This window comes from Paroedura picta, chromosome 1 (genome assembly GCF_049243985.1).
Source record: "Paroedura picta isolate Pp20150507F chromosome 1, Ppicta_v3.0, whole genome shotgun sequence".
Classification (NCBI taxonomy): Eukaryota; Metazoa; Chordata; class Lepidosauria; order Squamata; family Gekkonidae; genus Paroedura; species Paroedura picta.
The window spans coordinates 201,124,972-201,144,542 of NC_135369.1; the positions used below are offsets into that span (position 1 = coordinate 201,124,972).

At 50.3% G+C, this 19,571-nt stretch overlaps 1 protein-coding gene across 1 annotated transcript in view; it reads left to right on the forward strand.

Annotated features, from left to right (window-relative positions):
• The first annotated feature begins 229 nt into the window (after nt 1–229).
• Nucleotides 230–19,571, forward strand: part of PCSK2 (proprotein convertase subtilisin/kexin type 2) — a 166,031-nt gene continuing 146,689 nt past the window's right edge. Inside the window, exon 1 of the mRNA XM_077316561.1 lies at nt 230–801. Coding sequence (XP_077172676.1) covers nt 616–801 — 186 coding nt within the window. The 5' untranslated portion in view covers nt 230–615. The remainder of the gene's footprint in view (nt 802–19,571) is intronic.

Here is a 19,571-nt window from a genome sequence, read left to right on the forward strand (position 1 = left end):
TGGACTACAATTCCCATGAGCCCCTGCCAGCGTTCGCTGGCAGGGGCTCATGGGAATTGTAGTCCATGAACATCTGGAGGACCACAGGTTGACTACCCCTGCCACAAGGGACCAGGCGCTCGGAGGAGGGGGGGGGGCATCGAGGCGCTGTCCAGGGTGCTGAAGCAGACAGCGGCCGCCGCTGGACTCCTGCGCGCCCCTCCTCCGGCGCAGCCTGGCGAAGCCCTGCCGAGCGCGTCCCCGGGCAAGGCGGAGGGAGGACCGCGCCCGCGCCCGCGCTCGCTGGGAAGGGATTGGCGGCCGGGCCGTCCCCCCTCGGCCCGGGTTGGTGCTGGCGCGGAGCCGCCGCCGCCCTTATAGGCGAGGAGGAGCTGGAGGGGGGGAAGATGCGGCGCTGGCCCCGCGATCAGCACCGCGGAGAGCGCGATCGGGAGCCTTTCGGGAGCCGCCAGCCCGCCCGAGTCCCCGCCTTTCCCGGCAGGCGGCTGCCCACGCCGAGCGCGCCTTGATCCGCTGCGGGGACTCCGTCCTTCCCTCCCGCCGAGCTCGCCTGCCGTGTCCCCGGCTCTCCCGCGCCGCGCAACTCCCCGCCGGCATCCCGCAGCCGAGCAAGTCATGAAGGCAGCCCCTGCGCCGTCCTGCACGCCCGGCGGCCTCTTCTGCTTCGTGGGGCTGCTGGGCTTGGCTCTCGCCTCCGAGAGAGCCGTCTACACCAATCATTTTTGGGTGCAGGTTGGCCAAGGGGGAGAAGCGGAGGCGAAACGGCTGGCTGCGGAATACGGCTACAGCGGGGTCAGGAAGGTAAGGTCCCGCTCGCCCTCGTCCTCCCCCTTTCTTGTTTTGTTTGCTTCTTCGTTGAAGCCCTCCCCGCGGTCCGGTTTCTCCTGGGGTTGGGGGAGCCGTCTGGCAAAGTTGGGAAGGTCTGCGTGCAGGCATTTTGGCAGCAGAGGGAAAGGTCTGGGGCCGGAGTTCTTTGGAAACTCTCACCTGCGGTCCAGTGCCTGAGAGCCAGGTCCCCCCTTCCTCTCCGACAGGGGCACTTTTAGAAAGATTGTTTTGGATAAGGGATTTGCCAAACCACACGGGAAGAGTACCATCCAGCCCAAACAGTGTCCCGGTATCAAATGAGAAGATTCCCCACAACTGCTTCTGAGGTGCTTTGCCCTGGCTAGTCTGGCCTCATCAGATCTTGAAAGCTAAGCTGGGTTGGTCCCGGTGATGGGAGACCACGGAGGAGGTCCAGGGCTGCTATAGCTTTGCCCTGACCTTGAGGGCCCACGCAAACCCCATCTCGTCAACTTCAGGAAGCCACGCAGGACCAGCCCTGGTTAAAACTTGGATGGGAGGCCATCACAGAAGTTCCGTATGCAGAGGCAGGCCACGGCAAGGGGGATCTGCCCTGACCTGGATGGCCCCGGCCAACTTGCTTCTCATCAGTTCTAGAAAGCCCTGCTTAATATTTGGATGGGAGACCACCACAGAGCTCCAGGGTGGCTACGCAAAGAAAGGCAATGGCACCCCACCTTTGAACATCTCTGACCTAGAAAACCCCGTGGGGTTAACGTGTTGGCTGTGATCAGACCGCCCTTCCCAAGGCCAATTTCTCAGGGGAAGAAAGCTGGCTGGGCAGACACCCCACCATAAGCAGAGGCTGACCTTCGAGGAGTCTGATCCACGATGCTTGGATGCCAAAGTGTTCTTTGCACTACCTTGGTTGGGTACCTGTTAGCTGATGGCGAAAGGCAGCCGGCTCAGTTTCCCTGTTGAAACCATGAGGGGGCCAAGGGGTGGGGTGGGAGTGTCCAGAAGGGTCTCTCCCCTCATATTGCTCATGAAGATCTCACTTAGGGATCATGTGCCCACCTTTGGTCTTGAAGCACTGCTTTAAGGGGGAGCTAAGGCCTTGCATGCCAGTGTAAAGGTGTGTGTTTTGGTTGCTGATACCTCCGTGGTGTCTAAGAGGAATGGCAGGGGATTCTCAGGCCAGGGGAATCCACCGGTATGGATATGCAGACAGCATGTGAGAGCCTCGAGAAAAGGCTCTCTCTTGATTCCAGAGGGCGATTCCAGTCCCAGCTTCCCCAATCCAGCCGAAGCAGACGGCTAGGTGTCAGGGAATGCCCTGGGCTAGCAGTGCTCTTGCAAAGCCCTCAGCAGAAGAGAGCAAGTCTCCCCGCGAAAACCTGGCTCAGAGCGACAGAGTCTCACCGTTTGCCATCCTCTCTCTCCCCTCCTCCCCCCAGCAGTTATGCAAGAGGGATCTGATCCAGCTTTCCTTGTGGTGGACGGGGGTGGGGGTCTCCCTGTTGACTTGAGTGGGAGTTGGGGGCCAGATCCTCCGAAGTGTGCATAGTTGGGGATGAGCCACGGCTAGCAGAACAGTGCTTGCGGGGGGGGGGGGGCATGCAGAGTGGCATTGTCTCAATTCAGCAGAGGGTTCATTAGAACAAGGAAGGCAGAACAAACGACCAGCCTGGCTTCCTTCCATTGCTGTCTGGTGCCGGGCCATTTGGCAAGGCTGAATGTCTCTTTCTATTGGGCATTGTGAGGGGCTTTTCGGAAGGACCTGGCTTCTTGGTTTACAGCTCTCTGTATAGGACAGACTGGCCAACATCTCACCTTTTGCCTTCATCTATCGATGGGAGGAATTGGTTTCTAGGCAGACGGTCACTGAGAGGGGGGGGGAGGCTGGCATTGGTGGAAAATGCTGTCAAGGATGCCACACAGGTATGGCTTCGAGTGGTTCAGAGGTGGTTTGCCATTGCCTGCCTCTGCAGAGCAAGCACTCAACTCCTTTGGTGGCCTCCCACCCAAGTCCTAACCAGGGCTGGCCCTGCTGAGCTCCTTGCAGGATTAGCCTGGCCAGGGCAGGGGAGGTTTGCCATTGCCCACCTCTTCAGGGCAACCCCAGGACTTCCCTGGTGGTCTCCTCTCCAGCCAGGGCCACCCCTGCTCAGCTTCTGAGATGTAATGAGATCTGACTCCCCTGGGCCATCCATGTCGGGGGAGAGGTGGCCTGACGTTTCCTTTCTCCGTGTGGCCAGTCTGCAGTTCTTTGTTGGTCTCCTATTCAAAAGTACAAACTGGGGCTTGTGCAGTTGAGCTTCCAAGTACTGATGAGGCAGGGCCAGCCTGGGCCATCCAGCTCTGGAAGCAGAGGAGGCAGGGGTACAGAATTCACAGCAACCTAGTCCTTGGGTGTATGTGGGGGGGAGGGGAGAGATGATTCTCTTTCCTTGGATGTTTAGGTTAGATCTGGTTGGTGTGGGGCAGGGGCTCAGAGGCACCGCCCTCTGGGGCCTCATGATGCTGGCTTTTTGGCTGGCGTTGCATGTACGTTTCTCCGGGTGATCTTTTCCCGGCAATGTTGCCTTTTAAGTTAATGAAATGGACCATTAAGCCTGAGGACAACTGCAAAAGGCAACCAAATAGGAAGCAACGAGGCCAGAGGACGTCTTTGAGAATCCTTGGGACGCAAGCCATCCCTCTCTGAAGGGGCAAAGTGAGGCCCCTAAGGGTCCTCTAAGCTGCACAAGCTGAATGAGCATCAAACTCCCACCTCTTCCACCGGCCGTGTTGCAAGGAGTTGGGAGTCCAAGTTCATTTCCTTCAATTGTTAGCAGAAATTTCTTATCCGGACTTCCCTTCCTCTTAGTCAAGGAAACTGGGCTTGCTTTCACCTAGAAGTTAACCCTTGCAGCTCAAAAGAACTGCCAACCTTCAGAGAGGCCCCTGGTGAGGGGTTTGTACGAGGCTTGCCAAACCTCCAGGGGATGTCTGGAGATCCCCTGGGATTGCAACTGACCTCCACAAGGCAGAGCTGGCAACCTGAGCATGTCCCTGCCAGCCCCAGTCTTTCCCATGTTTACTTGGACGTAAGTCATTGGATGCAGCAGAGTAAGTGTCTGTAGGGTTTCAGTGCAGCCCTAAAGAAGGGGTGAGCGGTGACCCAGGAAAGCTCCTCCCCTGCCACAAGTTGTGTTGGTCTTCAAGGTGGGCTCTTGCCCCTTTTTGACTGCTACAGAGACAAGAGTAATGGGGCCACCCATCTTGATCCTAAATGGAGTTTGCATTCTTTTAAGCCCATTGGCTTCAGTGGAGCCTGAAGAAGGTAACTGTGCTTAGGATCGTGATCTCATTCTCCTGAGGGCACCAGCTGAGCAGCCCGGGAGACTGAAAACAAGCCCTGATAAGATGCTCTTTATTCTCTCCCCCTCATCTTACATGCACCTTGTTTCGGGGAAAGAGTAATAATCGTGCATTATTTAAGAGAGGCGCATTCATTCTCTGCTCTCCCTGCACTGGAATAAATTCAGCAGCCAGTCCTCTGGGTCTCCTTTGTCAGGAGATCTTTGCAGAGATGCTTCAGCAGCTAGGGAAGGGGCCTCCGAGCTGATCCTAAGCCCACCCCCTCCAGCCCATTTTGCTCGGTACAAATTTAGAAGTGTGATGTTGCCAAGGGGTTCTCCCCCCCCCCCCCACACACACACCCTGAACATCCAAAGGGGTATTGTGTTGGGAGATTCTCAGAGATCTGATTGTTCTTGGCCTTACCTGGTTATATGCTCTGGGGGTGGGGTGGGGGGGTTTGAAAGGTGTGTTTTGTTTTTGTCAGATCCATCCAAGGTGGGACTATTCAAGAAAGGCCACCATAAAGAGTTCGGCATGGCTTCAGTCCTGGTGTGTGGTACAATTTATTGTTTACATGGATGTGGGTGCATGTGACAATAAATTGTCACACAGTCAGGGTCTGTTCGGTGGTTTAAAACAGTGGCGTGTGTATTAATGAGGATCTTGTTTCCTTAATAAAGGAATTGATTTCCCTGTGAAGAGAGCATGATCTGGTTAATATTTAACCCGAGTGCAGTTGGGCTGGCTCAACAATTTTTCTTGTTTATACTGGATTTGCCAAACTTATTTTCCCTAACAGGGTCGATGTTTGAAAGCAGGAAAGGCGCTCACATCTGTACGTGTACGTTTTACATTCTTCAGAGCTTTGGTTTTAAGGATATTTTGACCAATCCATGTCTACGTTTGCTTCTAAGCTAGCAAAGTCTGTGCAAATGGATATCGCTCCTTTTCAAATGGGGAAGGGGGTGTCTCAAAGGTGCCCCTCCGTAAGAAAATTAAAGCTATTACTTCTACAATCCTAAGCGGAGTCCGGAGAGCTCTAAGGCCACAGAGTCTGCCCACAAAGCATCCAGTTGCCGAACTGTGGCTCCCCGGATGTCCATGAATTACAATTCCCATGAGCCATGGGCAACTTGAGAGCCCCAGTTTGGCCACCCCTGTTCGAGGAGAGCTGATTTCGATAGTCTGGTGGTCAGTTGTCATTCCATGAAATCTACAGGCCTCTCCTGGAGGTTGGCAGCCCTCTCTCACAGGTTCACCTTGGAAGGTTATGAACCCCTTGAATGAGCATGCCCCTCCCACTCAGTTGGCATGATGAGAGTCCATGATGTGTGGGATCTCTCTGGATTTGCAGTCCCCCTGCTCCAACAGAACCCAGGGAGAAGCAGTGTTGGGGCAGAGCTGGATCTAGATCTCCCGTCTGCTGCAAGGCCCTCTGGGTGATTATAGGTCAAAGGCTGTTTCTCAGCCTTGCTCCCCTTGCAGGATTATTGTGAGGGTACAATGGGATAGGGGACCCCCACTGGTCCCCAGAGGGCAGGCAGGATTTCAATACCAGAGGAACAAGCTGACCTTTTCAGAGGCAAAATGTGACCCTCTCCATATTCTGGGACCCTTTTCACATGTGTGGGATGATGTGGGGGAAGGCAAGCACTTGAGGTTGCTTTGAGTGGTCCTTTGCAAGCAGAAAGCTAGCTCTTCAGGGAGAAAGATGATAACTCCTCTATTGGTTTGTTGTACTAGTTTTCTGCAACACAGGCAAAGCACTCCGAGATGTTTTATTACAACCTTGATCTAGGTTGTAAGCCACCTTGAGTGCTGCAAGGTCATAAGGTGGCTCATAGAAGGTGGCTATTAAAGGAGAGCCAGCATGGTGTACTGGTTAAAAGTGGTGGCCTCTAGTCTGGAGAATTGATGTCCCCACTCCTTCTCCACATGCAGCCAGCTGGGTAACCTTGGGCCAGTCACAGTTCTCTTAGAGGAGGAATTCTCTCAGAGCTCTCCCAGCCCCATCAACTTCACAGGGTGTCTGTTGTGGGGAGAGGAAGGGAAAGATGCTCCTTTGAGTAGTGAAAGCCTGTGGCATGAAGTGGTACAGTTTGCTCTGCCATTTCATCTCCATGCATGTGTGAACAAGGCCATGCTTCTTTTAGATGGTAGCCCACCTCCTGGAATTACAACAGCTGTCCATGGAGATGTGTTGACCCGTCTGCAGCAGTAGAAAAGAGCCAGAGTCCAGGAGCACCTTCAAGACTACCAAAATTTGGGGCAGGGGAGGAGCTTTCCAGAGTCCCCCGATTCTGAAGACATGAGACTCACGGAGGCTCCTCCCCCACCACAAATGTTGGTAGTCTTGAAGGTGCTCCTGGACTCTTGCTGTTTTGTACAATGGCTCTCCAGGCTACAGAGATCAGTCCCCCCCAGGGAAAACAGCTCCTTTGGAGGGGGGACTCTGTGGCATTATACCCCACTTAGACTAAATCCTTTCCCTAAATCCTGCCCCCCTTGTGGCTCCATTCCAAAATCTCCAGGAATTTCCCACCCCCAAACTATCAGCCCTTGTTATTTGACAAAAATGAAGGGCATGAGAGGAAGGGCAGGAAAAAGGAAGCATAAAGGACCCCCTCCAGGCGAATGCACATATGTCTAAAACAGCAATGAAACCTGACAGTAAAACCCCTTTCCTGCCACGCCAGTCCCTTCATCTGTAATGTCTTTCCTTCTCTGGAGCTCCTATTCTGTTAATAATGTGAAATAGTTTGACTCCATTTGTGCAGGACGCAAGTGTCATTTCAGAGGCACAAATGCTACTTAGTGCGTGTACAGAAAATATCAAGGTTCCTTCAAGCGCACCTAGAGGATCTTTTCATATCCCTCTTTAAAAGAAAGGGATTTTAAAAAGAACAACCAGCACTGGCACTAGTTGGGTTGAAAGACCCTTTTGAGGAAGGGCGTCTGTTAAAAGGTCATGACGGCAGCGGGGGTTCATGACCGCCTTCAGGGTGGCACTTCAAGGCTCGGGGCAACGTGGAAACAATCACTTTGTCATCTGTCAAATTAGCCCCACAAAGGGCAAAGCAGCTCTCCTGAGCAGGGGTAGTCAAACTGCGGCCCTCCAGATGTCCATGGACTACAATTCCCAGAAGCCCCTGCCAGCATTCACTGGCAGGGGCTTCTGGGAATTGTGGTCCATGGACATCTGGAGGGCCGCAGTTTGACTACCCCTGCTCCTGAGAAACAAATGGAAAGTTTCTGTCAGGGAGGGAAAGGGAAAGGGAAAGGGAAAGGGAAAGGGAAAGGGAAAGGGAAAGGGAAAGGGAAAGGGAAAGGGAAAGGGAAAGAAAGGGAAAGGGAAAGGGAAAGGGAAAGGGAAAGGGAAAGGGAAAGGGAAAGGGAAAGGGAAAGGAAAAGGAAAAGGAAAAGGAAAAGGAAAAGGAAAAGGAAATGGGGCGGAGGGTACAGAAACATGTGCAGGCAAGGAGCAGCTCTGCAACATGGGAACTGAAGAGCCGAACTGTGCAAATGGTCCCCAAAAGAATTATCTTCGAGACCATGTTCCCCATCTACGCTACAGATTTTAATACATCCCCCCAGGAAGATCAGAGCAATTCTACCCTTCCTACCTCCTTCAGACGCCTCTAAAGAAATAACTCATGAGCGTAACCACGTTTTGTGTATCGGCACGTGCGATACGAAATGTGCGAGAGGATTTTGGAGCGTTGGATTCTCATGGCACATAGAAGTCCCTTTTGTTGGTCTTGGTTCTGTGCGTGGCACTGTCTATTGTTTCCATGACTAGTTTTTGAGCAGATTGTGCATCAAAATAAACCGCATCACGCTGAATCTTAGTGACCAGTCAGGGGAAGGTAAGGAGATCTGTGGCTAGACCACCATACTTTCCCCGTCACAGGTCAGCCAGGTGACTTTTTGGATCATCCGTTGGACATGAATCCAGCAGCCCTCCCCCATCTGTCTTTCAGGGGTATACTGATCCTGAACATGAATGCTCCATTTAGCTGTCATATTGTCAAAATCAGAGGTAGTCAAACTGAGGCCCTCCAGATGTCCATGGACTACAATTCCCATCAGCCCCTGCCAGCATTCACTGGCAGGGGCCCATGAGAATTGTAGTCCATGGACATCTGGAGGGCCGCAGTTTGACTACCCCTGCTCTGACTCCAGCAAGCTTCTACCCAAGAACTCTTGTCAGTCTCTCCGGGGCTCTCAGGAGGCATGAGAAGAGGACGAGAGGGGTGTCAACTAGAGTTTTGTTGAATTGGAGGGATGGTTTGAGTTTGGAGATATAGGAGTGCTTGGTTAGGCATGCTTTAGTCTTAGCAAGATACCGGAGAAGTTGTGTTTCACTTGTTCCCGAATAAAGAGATTTCTTTTACCAAAAGCCCATCCATTGGGAGTATTGAGGGCAACCTCACACCAGGGTTGCTACACAGAGGCCGGCAATGGAAAACCACCTCTATTTATCTAGTGTGAACTGGTGCCCAGGCTAGTCTGATCTCATCGTATCTCAGAGGCTAAGCAGGGTTGGCCCTGGTTAGGACTTGGATGGGAGACCACCAAGAAAGTCCAGGGTCACTATGCAGAGGCTGGCAATGGCAAATCACCGCTGCCCTCTGCCTTGACCTGGATGGACCCGGCTAGCCCAATTTTGTCAGATTTTGGAACAAAAGCAGGGTTAGTTACCTATGGTGTGTATATAGGCAGGAGACCAACTTTGTAGGCCAAAGTTGCTATGCAGAAGCAAGCAATGGGATTTCTGTATATCCCTTGCCTTGAAAACCCCATGGAGGGTCACCATGTGTTGGCTGTGACTTCACAAGACTTCCTACCACCACCAGTGAATATCAAGTGCTTAAAAGAACATGGAGGGAGGGGGGAGCACCTTCAAGACGAACAGAATTTGTTGCAGGGGATCAGCCACTGGTCACTTCTTGAAATAACCCAGAAGCATCTTCAGACACCCTTTCACAAATTCTCTTTGTCTTGAAAGTGCTCCTGGACTCTGGCAGACTAAAATGGCCACCCATCTTGCTCTGTCTCCACTGGGGGGAAAGGAAGTCTTATGCCAAAGGGTCTCAAGGCTCCCTTGGAGTCTTTGAAAGGCTGATGCTTAGAGGAGGGCAGGGAACAGTTCCTGTGGGCAGCAGCAGAGGAGAGGATGTGCACTCATGGCTTTAGATTACAATTACAATTGTGGGGGTGACATGTTTGAGGTTTACAAAATTATGGCATGGGATAGAGAAGGTAGAGAAAGAAGAAGTCCTTTCCTCCCTGTCTCACAATAGAAGAACTCCTGGGTGCTCAATTGAATTAAGAAGCAATAGGCTTAGAATAGAGAAAAAAGGAAGAATTTCTTCACCCACATAGTCATTAACAGGTGGAATTCCCTGCTGCAGGAAGTGGTGGAGGCAGCTACAAGCAGTGCAGCTTCAAGAGGGGACTGGATGAAGATATAGAACAGAGGTTCATCAGTGGCTGTTAGCCACAAGATATAGAGAGATGTTCTCTATTTTGCAGAGATGTTCTGTATTCTTGGTGTTAGGGGGGCCACAGTGGGAGGGCTTCTGGAGTTCTGGTCCCTCTGGTGGACTTCCTGATGTCACCTGGATTTTGGCCACTGTGTGGCAGGGACTAGATGGGCCAGTGACCTGATCCAACATGGCTTCCCTTATGTCCTTATAACAGAATTTTTTCCCAAGCAAGAATAGTTCAGCAGTGGAATGGGCTGCCTAAGGAGTTTGTGAGCTCCCCTACACTGGCAGTCTTCAAGCACAGTTGGACAAACACTTGTCAGGGATGCTTCAGGTAGATCCTGCATTGAGCAGGACTAGATGGCCTCTATGGCCCCTTCCAGCCCTATGCTTCCATATACAAAAGAGTCCTTGTGTTTCTGTACACCTCCATACACAAGTGCAGGGTAGTCAAACTGCGGCCCTCCAGATGACCAAGGACTACAATTCCCATGAGCCCCTGCCAGCGAATGCTGGCAGGGGCTCATGGGAATTGTAGTCCATGGACATCTGGAGGGCCGCAGTTTGACTACCCTGCACTAGTGGAATGCTCCATATTTCTTCTGTTCGCTGCACAACAGAAGATGAGGTCATCTGCAGCTGTGAGTGGCTCGGGGCACTTGGACTTCTCAGCACTTGGTTGGCCAGAGCAGGCGAAGCCAAAACCCTTTTTCCCTGGGTCATTCCACAGGGTTGACAACGGAGCGTGTCAAAAAGAGGCGCACTGTCATCTCCTTCATTAAAATGACAAAACAGCTGCCACGACAGACCCGTTCAGCGACTGCTGCAATACCATGCCATTAATTATTCTTCCTATTCGTTATTCCACGCACCACTTTTGTGAGGCTCCCATTAATTTAGGTTGTCGAGGCTTGTGCAGGGGATCGTGCTGGCTTTGTTGCTTAGCTTGTTAACCTTGAGGGGAAAGGGCTATTCCAGTTGGCTGGTGGCGTTGATTTGTTCGGGACCAGAGGTCCTTGCAAAATGCACTCGAAAGAAGGGAAACGAGAACATCAGAAGAGCCCTGCTAGATCAGACTAAGAGTCCATCTAGTCCAGCCTCTTGCCTCGCACAGTGGCCAACCAGTTCCTCTGGAGAACCAAGAGCGGGGCAGAGAGACTGAGGCCGTTCTTCCCTGATTAGAACATAAGAAGAGCCCAGCTGGGTCACACCAATAGTTCATCTAGCCTCACATCCGGTCTTACACAGTTCCACTGGGCAGCAACAACAGAGCATAGAGGCTGAGGGCTTCCTAATAAATATAAGAAGTCCAGCATCTTGTCTCACGCAGTGGCCAACCAGTTCCTCTGAACAGACCATGTCAGGGCAGAGAGGTCTGCCTCTCATGTTGCCTTCTGGCTTTGGGCTTCAGATCCTCTGAATATGGAGGTTCCCCTCAGTCACTATGTCTAATAGCCATTGATAAATGGCTAATCCCTCTTTAAAGCCAACTACGTCCTCTGGCAGTGAATCCCACATGTGACCTTACTTTCTGTGTAAAGTCGCATTTCCTTTTGTCCCTCCTGAACCTACTGCCCTGGGATGCTCGGGAAGTTCGTATTTGGAGAGAAGGAGAACAATTTCTCTTGGTCAACTCTTTCCACCTGGTGTATAATTTTATAAATCTCTATCATGTCCTCCCTTGGCCATCTTTCTTCTAAACCGGGGGTAGTCAAACTGCGGCCCTCCAGATGTCCATGGACTACAATTCCCATGAGCCCCTGCCAGCGTATGCTGGCAGGGGCTCATGGGAATTGTAGTCCATGGACATCTGGAGGGTCGCAGTTTGACTACCCCTGTCTAAACTGAAAAGCCCCAGACTCTTTAGCTTTTCCTTGTAGAGAAAAATAATGACATCTCCCCTTAAACCTAGACCGTCTCTCTCCCCCACTCAAAGGGAGAACCAGACAGTCACGAGAGTAGGGGGTGCTAAAGCATAAATGTTTTTTTCTGAACAGACATGAAGAAGCCTTATACAGATGCAGAACCATTCGCTGATAAAGGGTGGAATTGTCAACACAGTAGGGCAGATAATCTCTGTGGTCTCGCGCAAAGGACTTTTACATCACCTGCTTCGTGATCCTTGCAACTAGAAGTCCTGGGGGCTGAATGTAGATCTTTTGGCCTGACATGTAACCCAGTGACTCTTGGTATTGTTGCTTCAGCTGCCAGGGCAAAGAAAGCAATATGGTATGATACAAATTTGTTGTAATCTTATAACAGCAGCTCCCTCTTTGATCGCAACAAGATGGGATACTAAGAGAAAATTACAGAGAGACATCTCTCGCTGGTGCTTAAATTGACAATGAAGATTGCAACACTTAATGTCCCGCATCTTCTATCAATTGTTGGCCCCAAATATATGAACGTTCTTCTGTCGGTACCTTATTGCACCTCCTTCCCCCAAAGGTAGGCTGAGAACTGGATAAGTACAAACATTTTGGAGCATGGGAAATGTTAACTAAATGGGAAAAGAAGATTCCATGAGGCTGGGGGGGGGGGGAGCCATAAGTTGTAAATACACACAATTTTTAGGAACTGTCTCTGACTCTACAATCCTGCGCTTCATAACCCGCCCAGTCAACTCCCGGGGAGCCCTATCAGTCCATCAGAGATCAACCAAAATTTTATTATGCTTTCACAAGACATGGCTCATCAACTAGGAAAGTTGTTTTACATTTTGCTCCATAAAACAGTATTTGGGGCTGTCACATTTTGTAATGTTAATGTAGCTTGATATATTCCAGTATGAGACACCAAATCAAGTTTTCCTTCTCTTTTGGAATGCATATGAAATGGAAGGGGTGAAACTTGCTGTATTGATCCATTCCTGATGTGGAACAGGATACAAAAATTAGCAAACTAAAATTCTGGTGTGAATTTCTGGTGTAACTCTTCTAAGTTAATTCCATGCACAATGTCATATATATACACACATATACATATACATATACATATACATATACATATACATATACACATCTATATACGTACATGTACACATACACATACACATATGAACCTCTTGTGGCACAGAGTGGTAAGGCAGCAGACATGCAGTCTGAAAGCTCTGCCCACAAGGCTGGGAATTCTGCCCATGAGGCTGGGAGTTCAGTCCCAGCAGCTGGCTCAAGGTTGACTCAGCCTTCCGTCCTTCTGAGGTCGGTAAAATGAGTACCCAGCTTGCTGGAGGGTAAAACGGTAATGACTGGGGAAGGCACTGGCAAACCACCCCGTATTGAGTCTGCCATGAAGACGCTGGAGGGCGTCACCCCAAGGGTCAGCCATGACCCGGTGCTTGCACAGGGGATACCTTTTTTATACATACACATACACATACACATACACATACACATATACACATACACACATACACATACACATACACATACATATATACACTACGTTGTAATTGTAAGAACAAAAGTAAAATACCCAATGCAACAGAAGTTTAAAAACTAGATCATAAGAAATGCACCATCAGGAGATAGTACTTATTTGCTACTCATGTTATTTAAAAGTAGTTTCTGTTTTATGAGTCATGATGTAGCAAAACTTTGATACTGCAGGTAAAGCCAAATGATGCCTATCCTTCAGCAGTAAGTTCACCAGTAAACCCTCTGTGTGATTCAGGAAAATGTCTAGGGAATTAAAGTGTGTGAAGAAAGGCATAATTAATTGTTTTCTCTCTTCCTCATATAAAGCACAGTATCCTTATCCATTGTTGTTCCTCTATATATTTCTGAAACAGCTTAGGGGGTGGGACGTGTCTTGCTGTCCAAGTTGGAATAGGGCCAATCAGGGTGCAGCCAGCTTTGTCCTGATTGGCCCTGGCCCTGCGGCTCCCGCCCTCCAGCCCTGGAATCTAGCCTCTTTGCTCTCAGATGCCTCAGTGCCTCGAGCCAGCAGCAGGTGAGAGGGCCCTGGGCAAAGGGTCATGGTGGAGGGCTAGCTAATGAGGGCCTCCCGGCCTGCTGACTAAGGAGCTCTATCTCGACCATGCTAACGAACTGCCCAGCCCCCGTCCACCCCACTTGATTTGGCTGCGAGCTGCAGCCCAAAGCCACCTTAAGCTGCCTGGCTGGGGGCCACGGGAGGGGACCCTTTCAGGGCCTGTTCTTAGGAATGGGCTTTGAAGCTAGTAATAAAATATGGGGAATTGTCTCCACTATTTTGTCAGAGGTAGAGAATCAGTGGAAGTGGCAGGCAGGTGGACAAAGGACTGCGAGCAGAAAATCCCCTTTCTCCATGTTTTAAAGGTCCTGCCATGCAAGCTAATTTTTTTAAAAATCCATACTTCTCCATTGAAACACCTATGCATAGAATCATAGGTGCATAGCACTTTTTGAACGCCACCCCTTATGGGATCATGAGCTTTGATATTTTTAAATATTAATTTGTTCCTGATTTTTTTTGATGGGGGGGAGGGCTTTAGAGAGGCATGCTTTGTGTTAAAACTTTGGAAAATAATTCCTTTATTTCTGGCATCGCCTGCACGCTAGTCCGCCTATTCGTTGCTCTAGGCCGTTCTTCACTTTTAAAAAGCACTTCCCATCCCCCACAAGAAGGGAGAGGGAGGGGGATTCAAGGGCGGGACATTGGAGACGGAGGTAGCACTTCTTTGCCTCCATACATTTCTTGTGCTGGTGGTCTGCTGGCTGTTCGCCGGGGGATAGCGCTTTTTAGGTTGGTGAATCCACTTTTTGGGATTCACCAACTCACACTTTAAAATGGCAGATATAGCGAGCACTTTGCTGACCAGATGTGGGAGTTTGGCGATGTCATGCAGAGTGGCTGGAATATAGCGTGTTCGCCGGGCAAGCATGACGCTAAATGCAGAAATGCAGAAAAGCCCAGTGATTCAAGTGGATCCAGCCCTCAATCAGGTTACAGTCAAAAGAAGAGGGAGAAGTCTAATCTAAAGAGTACTATCTTTACCACAAACGGCCAGCTTATCTGGAATCTTGTGTGGGGCAGTATGAAGGCATAGCTTTTACAGAAGAGATGTGGAAGGCCAAGTGGAGTGAAGAGAGGACTAAGTAAAAGGGTCACAGGCAGCGTGCTCATACGAGCGTGCACATGAACACACGCGCAGGCACACAATGGCTGTGCGGCATGGAGGCGGCCATTGCCACGGCTCCTCTCCCATCACCCGTCGCCGCTGCCTGCCCTCTGCTACCGCCTGCTGCTGCCTGCCGCTACTTGTGGCCGCCACCACCACTCACTTCTTCTTGCGGCCGCTGCCACGGCAACCAACCTGAGGACCCCCCCAGAAGGGGCCAGGTGATCCCAAATGGGGTCCCAACCCACTGTTTGCGAACCACTGGTCTAGATGGACCCCCTGGTCTGTTATGTTCTTATCTTGGCTGCTTTGCCCTGCTATTGGTTCTTCAAGGAATTGGTTGGCTCCTGTTTGAGACAGGATGGTGAACTAGTGGGACCATTGGACTCACACAGCCACCTATTACCAATGCTGGTTTCCCCCTGCCTACCACCCTCTGCATACCTCCCCAGTCATGCCTGCCTTGGTCACTCACCTGCTCTTGTCATTCAGCATCTGAAATCCCTCCACTGTCCAAGGCAGAAGGATAGATGGACTCACATTCTAGCTGTGTCTGAAGAAGTGAGCCGTGACTCACAAAAGCTCCTCCTCTGCAGGCAAAAGTTACTGGTCATGAAGGGCCTGCTGGAATCTGGCTGCTACAGACGGACTAACAGGGCAACCCATCTTGAAAAATCTGCCCAGTGAAATTGGGGGAATGCTGGGGAGGGGCAGGGAGACTTGGCAGGTTTTTGGTGCAAGGATCCTGGTGGGCAACCTCTGATGCTGAATATATATATTTTTACAGCATTAATTTTCCTATTCTGAAACAGTTTCCCATTCTTCAAGTAGAAATTGTAATCTTAAGTATTAAGAAGCCATTAAAAAAAGAAAGATGGGGCACAGAGGTGCATCTGCTCAGCCCACCCTGATGCCCACGGCTCTCCTGGGGTCTGCTTTCCGGACTGCTTGTGTCAAAGAGCAGACGTGAAGCTCTCACTCTGAGCTCTGTAGCCCCGGAGAGACTGACAAGGGTTCTGGGGTAGAAGCTTGCTGGAGTCAGAGCAGGGGTAGTCCAACTGCGGCCCTCCAGATGTCCATGGACTACAATTCCCATGAGCCCCTGCCAGCATTCGCTGGCAGGGGCTCATGGGAATTGTAGTCCATGGACATCTGGAGGGCCGCAGTTGGACTACCCTTGCTTGAAAGCTTCTACCCTGAAAATCTTGCTGGACATGAAGCTAATACTGTGCTCAGAGCTAGTGGTTTGTTTTGTATGAACTGCCTGCTTTATTCCTGTGCTTTATCTACGTATTATATCCTTTAGTTCTTTAGTTCCTGCTCTACCCCTGTTTTTCTGCTAATAAACTAACTTTTAAAAAAGCTGTGGGGGGTTGGGGAGAGACAGGGTGGATAATATGTAGTCAAGGAATTTTATATTTCCTCTCACAGAATCATGGAGTTGGAGGGGACCTCTGGGGTCATCTATTCCAGTCCCCCGCAGCCTGCACCATGCAGGAAACTCACAGCTACCTGTCCATCCACAGTGATTCCCAATTCCATGCCCAGGTGACCTCCCCCCACCCCAAAAACCAGAATCCCTGGCTCACAGGAAGCTTGCCTCCTGACCCCAAAGTGGCAATCGGCATCTCTTCCTTCCTTCCTTTAAATCGATTGTTCTAATTCGGGGACTACTAATACACTCATTTATAGAATAGTAGCAGACAAAGCTTGGTTTGAGAGCAATGTCAGGGAACTGTAGAGAAACTTAATTAGAAGGATGCGTGTGTGTGTGTGTTTTACTTGATGGATGTAATAAAGGAAAGATAGTGTATCAGCACACAGATTAACCCCAATTTAGAGGAGGCAATAAACAGCTGCCATTTATTAATTGGCAATAACCGCTGATAAAGGTCTTTATTTAGCAAGGGCGTAAACGGCCAGGGCAAGGGACGGGAACCAGCAGGGCATCATGGCCTCTGCCCCATGAAGGGAAAGCCAAAATGCACTCATAACTTTATTCCTAAAATTATTTATGCCAAGAAGTGGCGAACCAGCTCCGTTCCTCAGGACTGCCTGGTAATTAAATTTGTTTTGTAGAAGCATTGTGATGAATGTACCTTCCACCATTGGTAAATGAGGATCTGGACTGGAATGAGTGGGATGGCCTATTTGCTTCACTGCAAAATACTTGTTAAAATCTTTCTTTATCCCTGTCCAGTCGGGTTTTGCTTTCATAGCTTAAGCCAGGGGTGGGCAAACTGCGGCCCTCCAGATGTCCATGGACTACAATTTGGTGGCAGGGGCTCATAGGAACTGTAGTCCATGGACATCTGGAGGGCTGCAGTTTGCCCACCCCCGGCTTAAACAAAGCACAGGGTCACATACTTTTCACTCTGGTGGACGGCGTTACAATGGAGATAAAATCCTGGCCAATGCTTCCACATCTGCGTCAAAAGAAACAAAATCAGCCTAATAGCTGTAAACTGTCCAAATTCCATCGTCCAGAACTTGCCATTTTGTGAGAGAATCCCGTTGGCCTACTGAGTGGATGAACTATTCATTTTAATACCCATAAAATAGGAACTTCCTAGAGCAGTTTCTAAGAATCCCTACTGAGACAGCCCCGACTGTAAGGGCGGGGGAACCAGTAATGCATTATTCAAACACTTCTAAATTATTTATTGTGTGCTCTGCTCACTGACAGGAAGGCTACCTGGATGATTCTGTAGCAGAAAAATCGTTACTATTGATTTGTTCTGAGCATTTGCCCCCCATAATATCTGCTTGTGTTTTAGTAAAAATAATAAATGGCCTTTTCACTATCAATAGGTTGATGTTTGTATGCACACAGCAGTGATAAGGCATGCTTACAGCATTTACACACACACAGTCACACACTCACCCTCACACTCAATTTTGCTGCTTTGAACATGGGTTTTGAGCCACACTGAATCGATAGTTTCCTCCAATCTCCCCTCATGTCATCCCTCAGGCCTTCTCCCTTCCAGGAGCAGCATTTAAGGTGGGCTGCAGTGAGGTGGATGGAGAGGCAGGAGAGTTCCTTTCTGTCGTTGGGGAAGGAAGTCTGGATCAAACCCTTTGTTTGTAGCAGGGGTAGTCAAACTGCGGCCCTCCAGATGTCCATGGACTACAATTCCCAGGAGCCCCCTGCCAGCATTCGCTGGCAGGGGGCTCCTGGGAATTGTAGTCCATGGACATCTGGAGGGCTGCAGTTTGACTACCCCTGGTTTGTAGTTTCATCTTCTGTTTTTGATTTCCAGGCTTTGTGCTTTTTTTTAATTCGTTCTTCTTTACCGGTACTGCTGGGTGGGGCACATACATAGCTTGAGTACAGGACTGTGAAAAAAGGAATGTTGATGTAGTATACAAGGGCATCATTCCCCTGCCGCCGCCCCCCCCCCCCGGCTATGAATTCATCAGTGCATGTATATCCTTGCAGGCATTGTTCTTTCGGGAATGAAAGCCCAAACGGAAAACTGCAATGAATAGTGTATGAACCAGTTTCTTAATTCCAGGGGATTTCCGCACACGTTAAAAATAGTGAAATGCTTACCTTAAGTAGTCATTAAATTCCATCCCCTCCATATGATGTCGCCAACACCCAGCGTCTGGGCAATAAACGGCCAGCTACATCCTCCATTTTAAAGTGCTAGTTGGGGAATCCCATAAAGTGGATTTCCCAACCTATTTAGCGCGAGCTACAGGAGAGCAACCAGCAGACAAGCAGCAGAGGGAAAGTATGGGGGCTCAAACGTGCTAAAGGCCCCTACCTCATCCCGCCCTCGCATCCACCTACCTCTCCCTTGTTCCTGGGGACAGGAATGTCTTTTTTAAAAGGTCTAACCCCCTGGAGCAACGAATAGGTGGACAAGTGTGCAGACGATGCCAAACATAAAATATTTTTTTCCAAAAGTCGTAACACAAAGCATGCCTCTAGGACGTTTCTGAGAACTGCCCTACCTGGCCCTGCCTCATCCCACTGCCAAGCAAGCCGTTGAGGGAAGCCCATGTGCCCCTTCTGCACTGGGGAGACCTGAAGCCAAGACAGGCAATGCAAGCCCCAAGCAAGGTGCGGCTGCCTCCTGTCACTCCCCTGCACCCCCCCATCCATTCCTCGGTGGCAGCTCCCCCTCCAGGCGCAGGGCCATTCCCGTGGGGGCAAGGGGGTGCAGAGTTGGGGGACAATTTTTCTGTTTTCCTTCTCGCTGCTGTGCCTCTTCTCTGCCAGCTGGCTGCTGCTGCTGCTTTCCCCGGCTGTTTCGCCCGTCGGCCCATCGTGCAGCTGCTGCTTCTGAGAGGCGCCTGGGTATGGGGGATGGGTTCTGAGCATGGCGTGACCCCTTTCACGTCCTTTGCCCTTTTCCAGCCAGCACGCTGCCCGGCAACTCAGGGCTCTGCCTTGGACCGGCCAGGGGGCGGGGGTGTCAGAATCCTCCTGGGATTTCTACCATGTATTATGCTTGTCCTGTGATGTTAAGCAGATGCCTGCTTTTGACACCTCAAGGCTGCATCCTGTTGTTCGGTTTATAACCACTAGCTTTCTCACAGCAATTCCCTACCTCCCCTTTTCTTCCCGCCTCTCCCACACACACTCTTAGTTTCCCCTTTGTATCTGGAGTGTTTCCTCTTCCTTTGAAATGCATTTTGTCACTTTATCAAGGGAAGGGGAAAGAAGCGTTCCTCTGTGAATTAAAAAAAAATAGCAGGCACTGTGGGCCCTTAAAAACAAGGAGAAAGGGAATTGGCTGCCTGGCTTGATTGACAGGTAGAAGAGAGTTGTGTGTAACGTGCGTGACTCTCTTCTGCCATTTCAAGCAGGTGATGTGGAAGGTGAGAGGTGTGAAAAA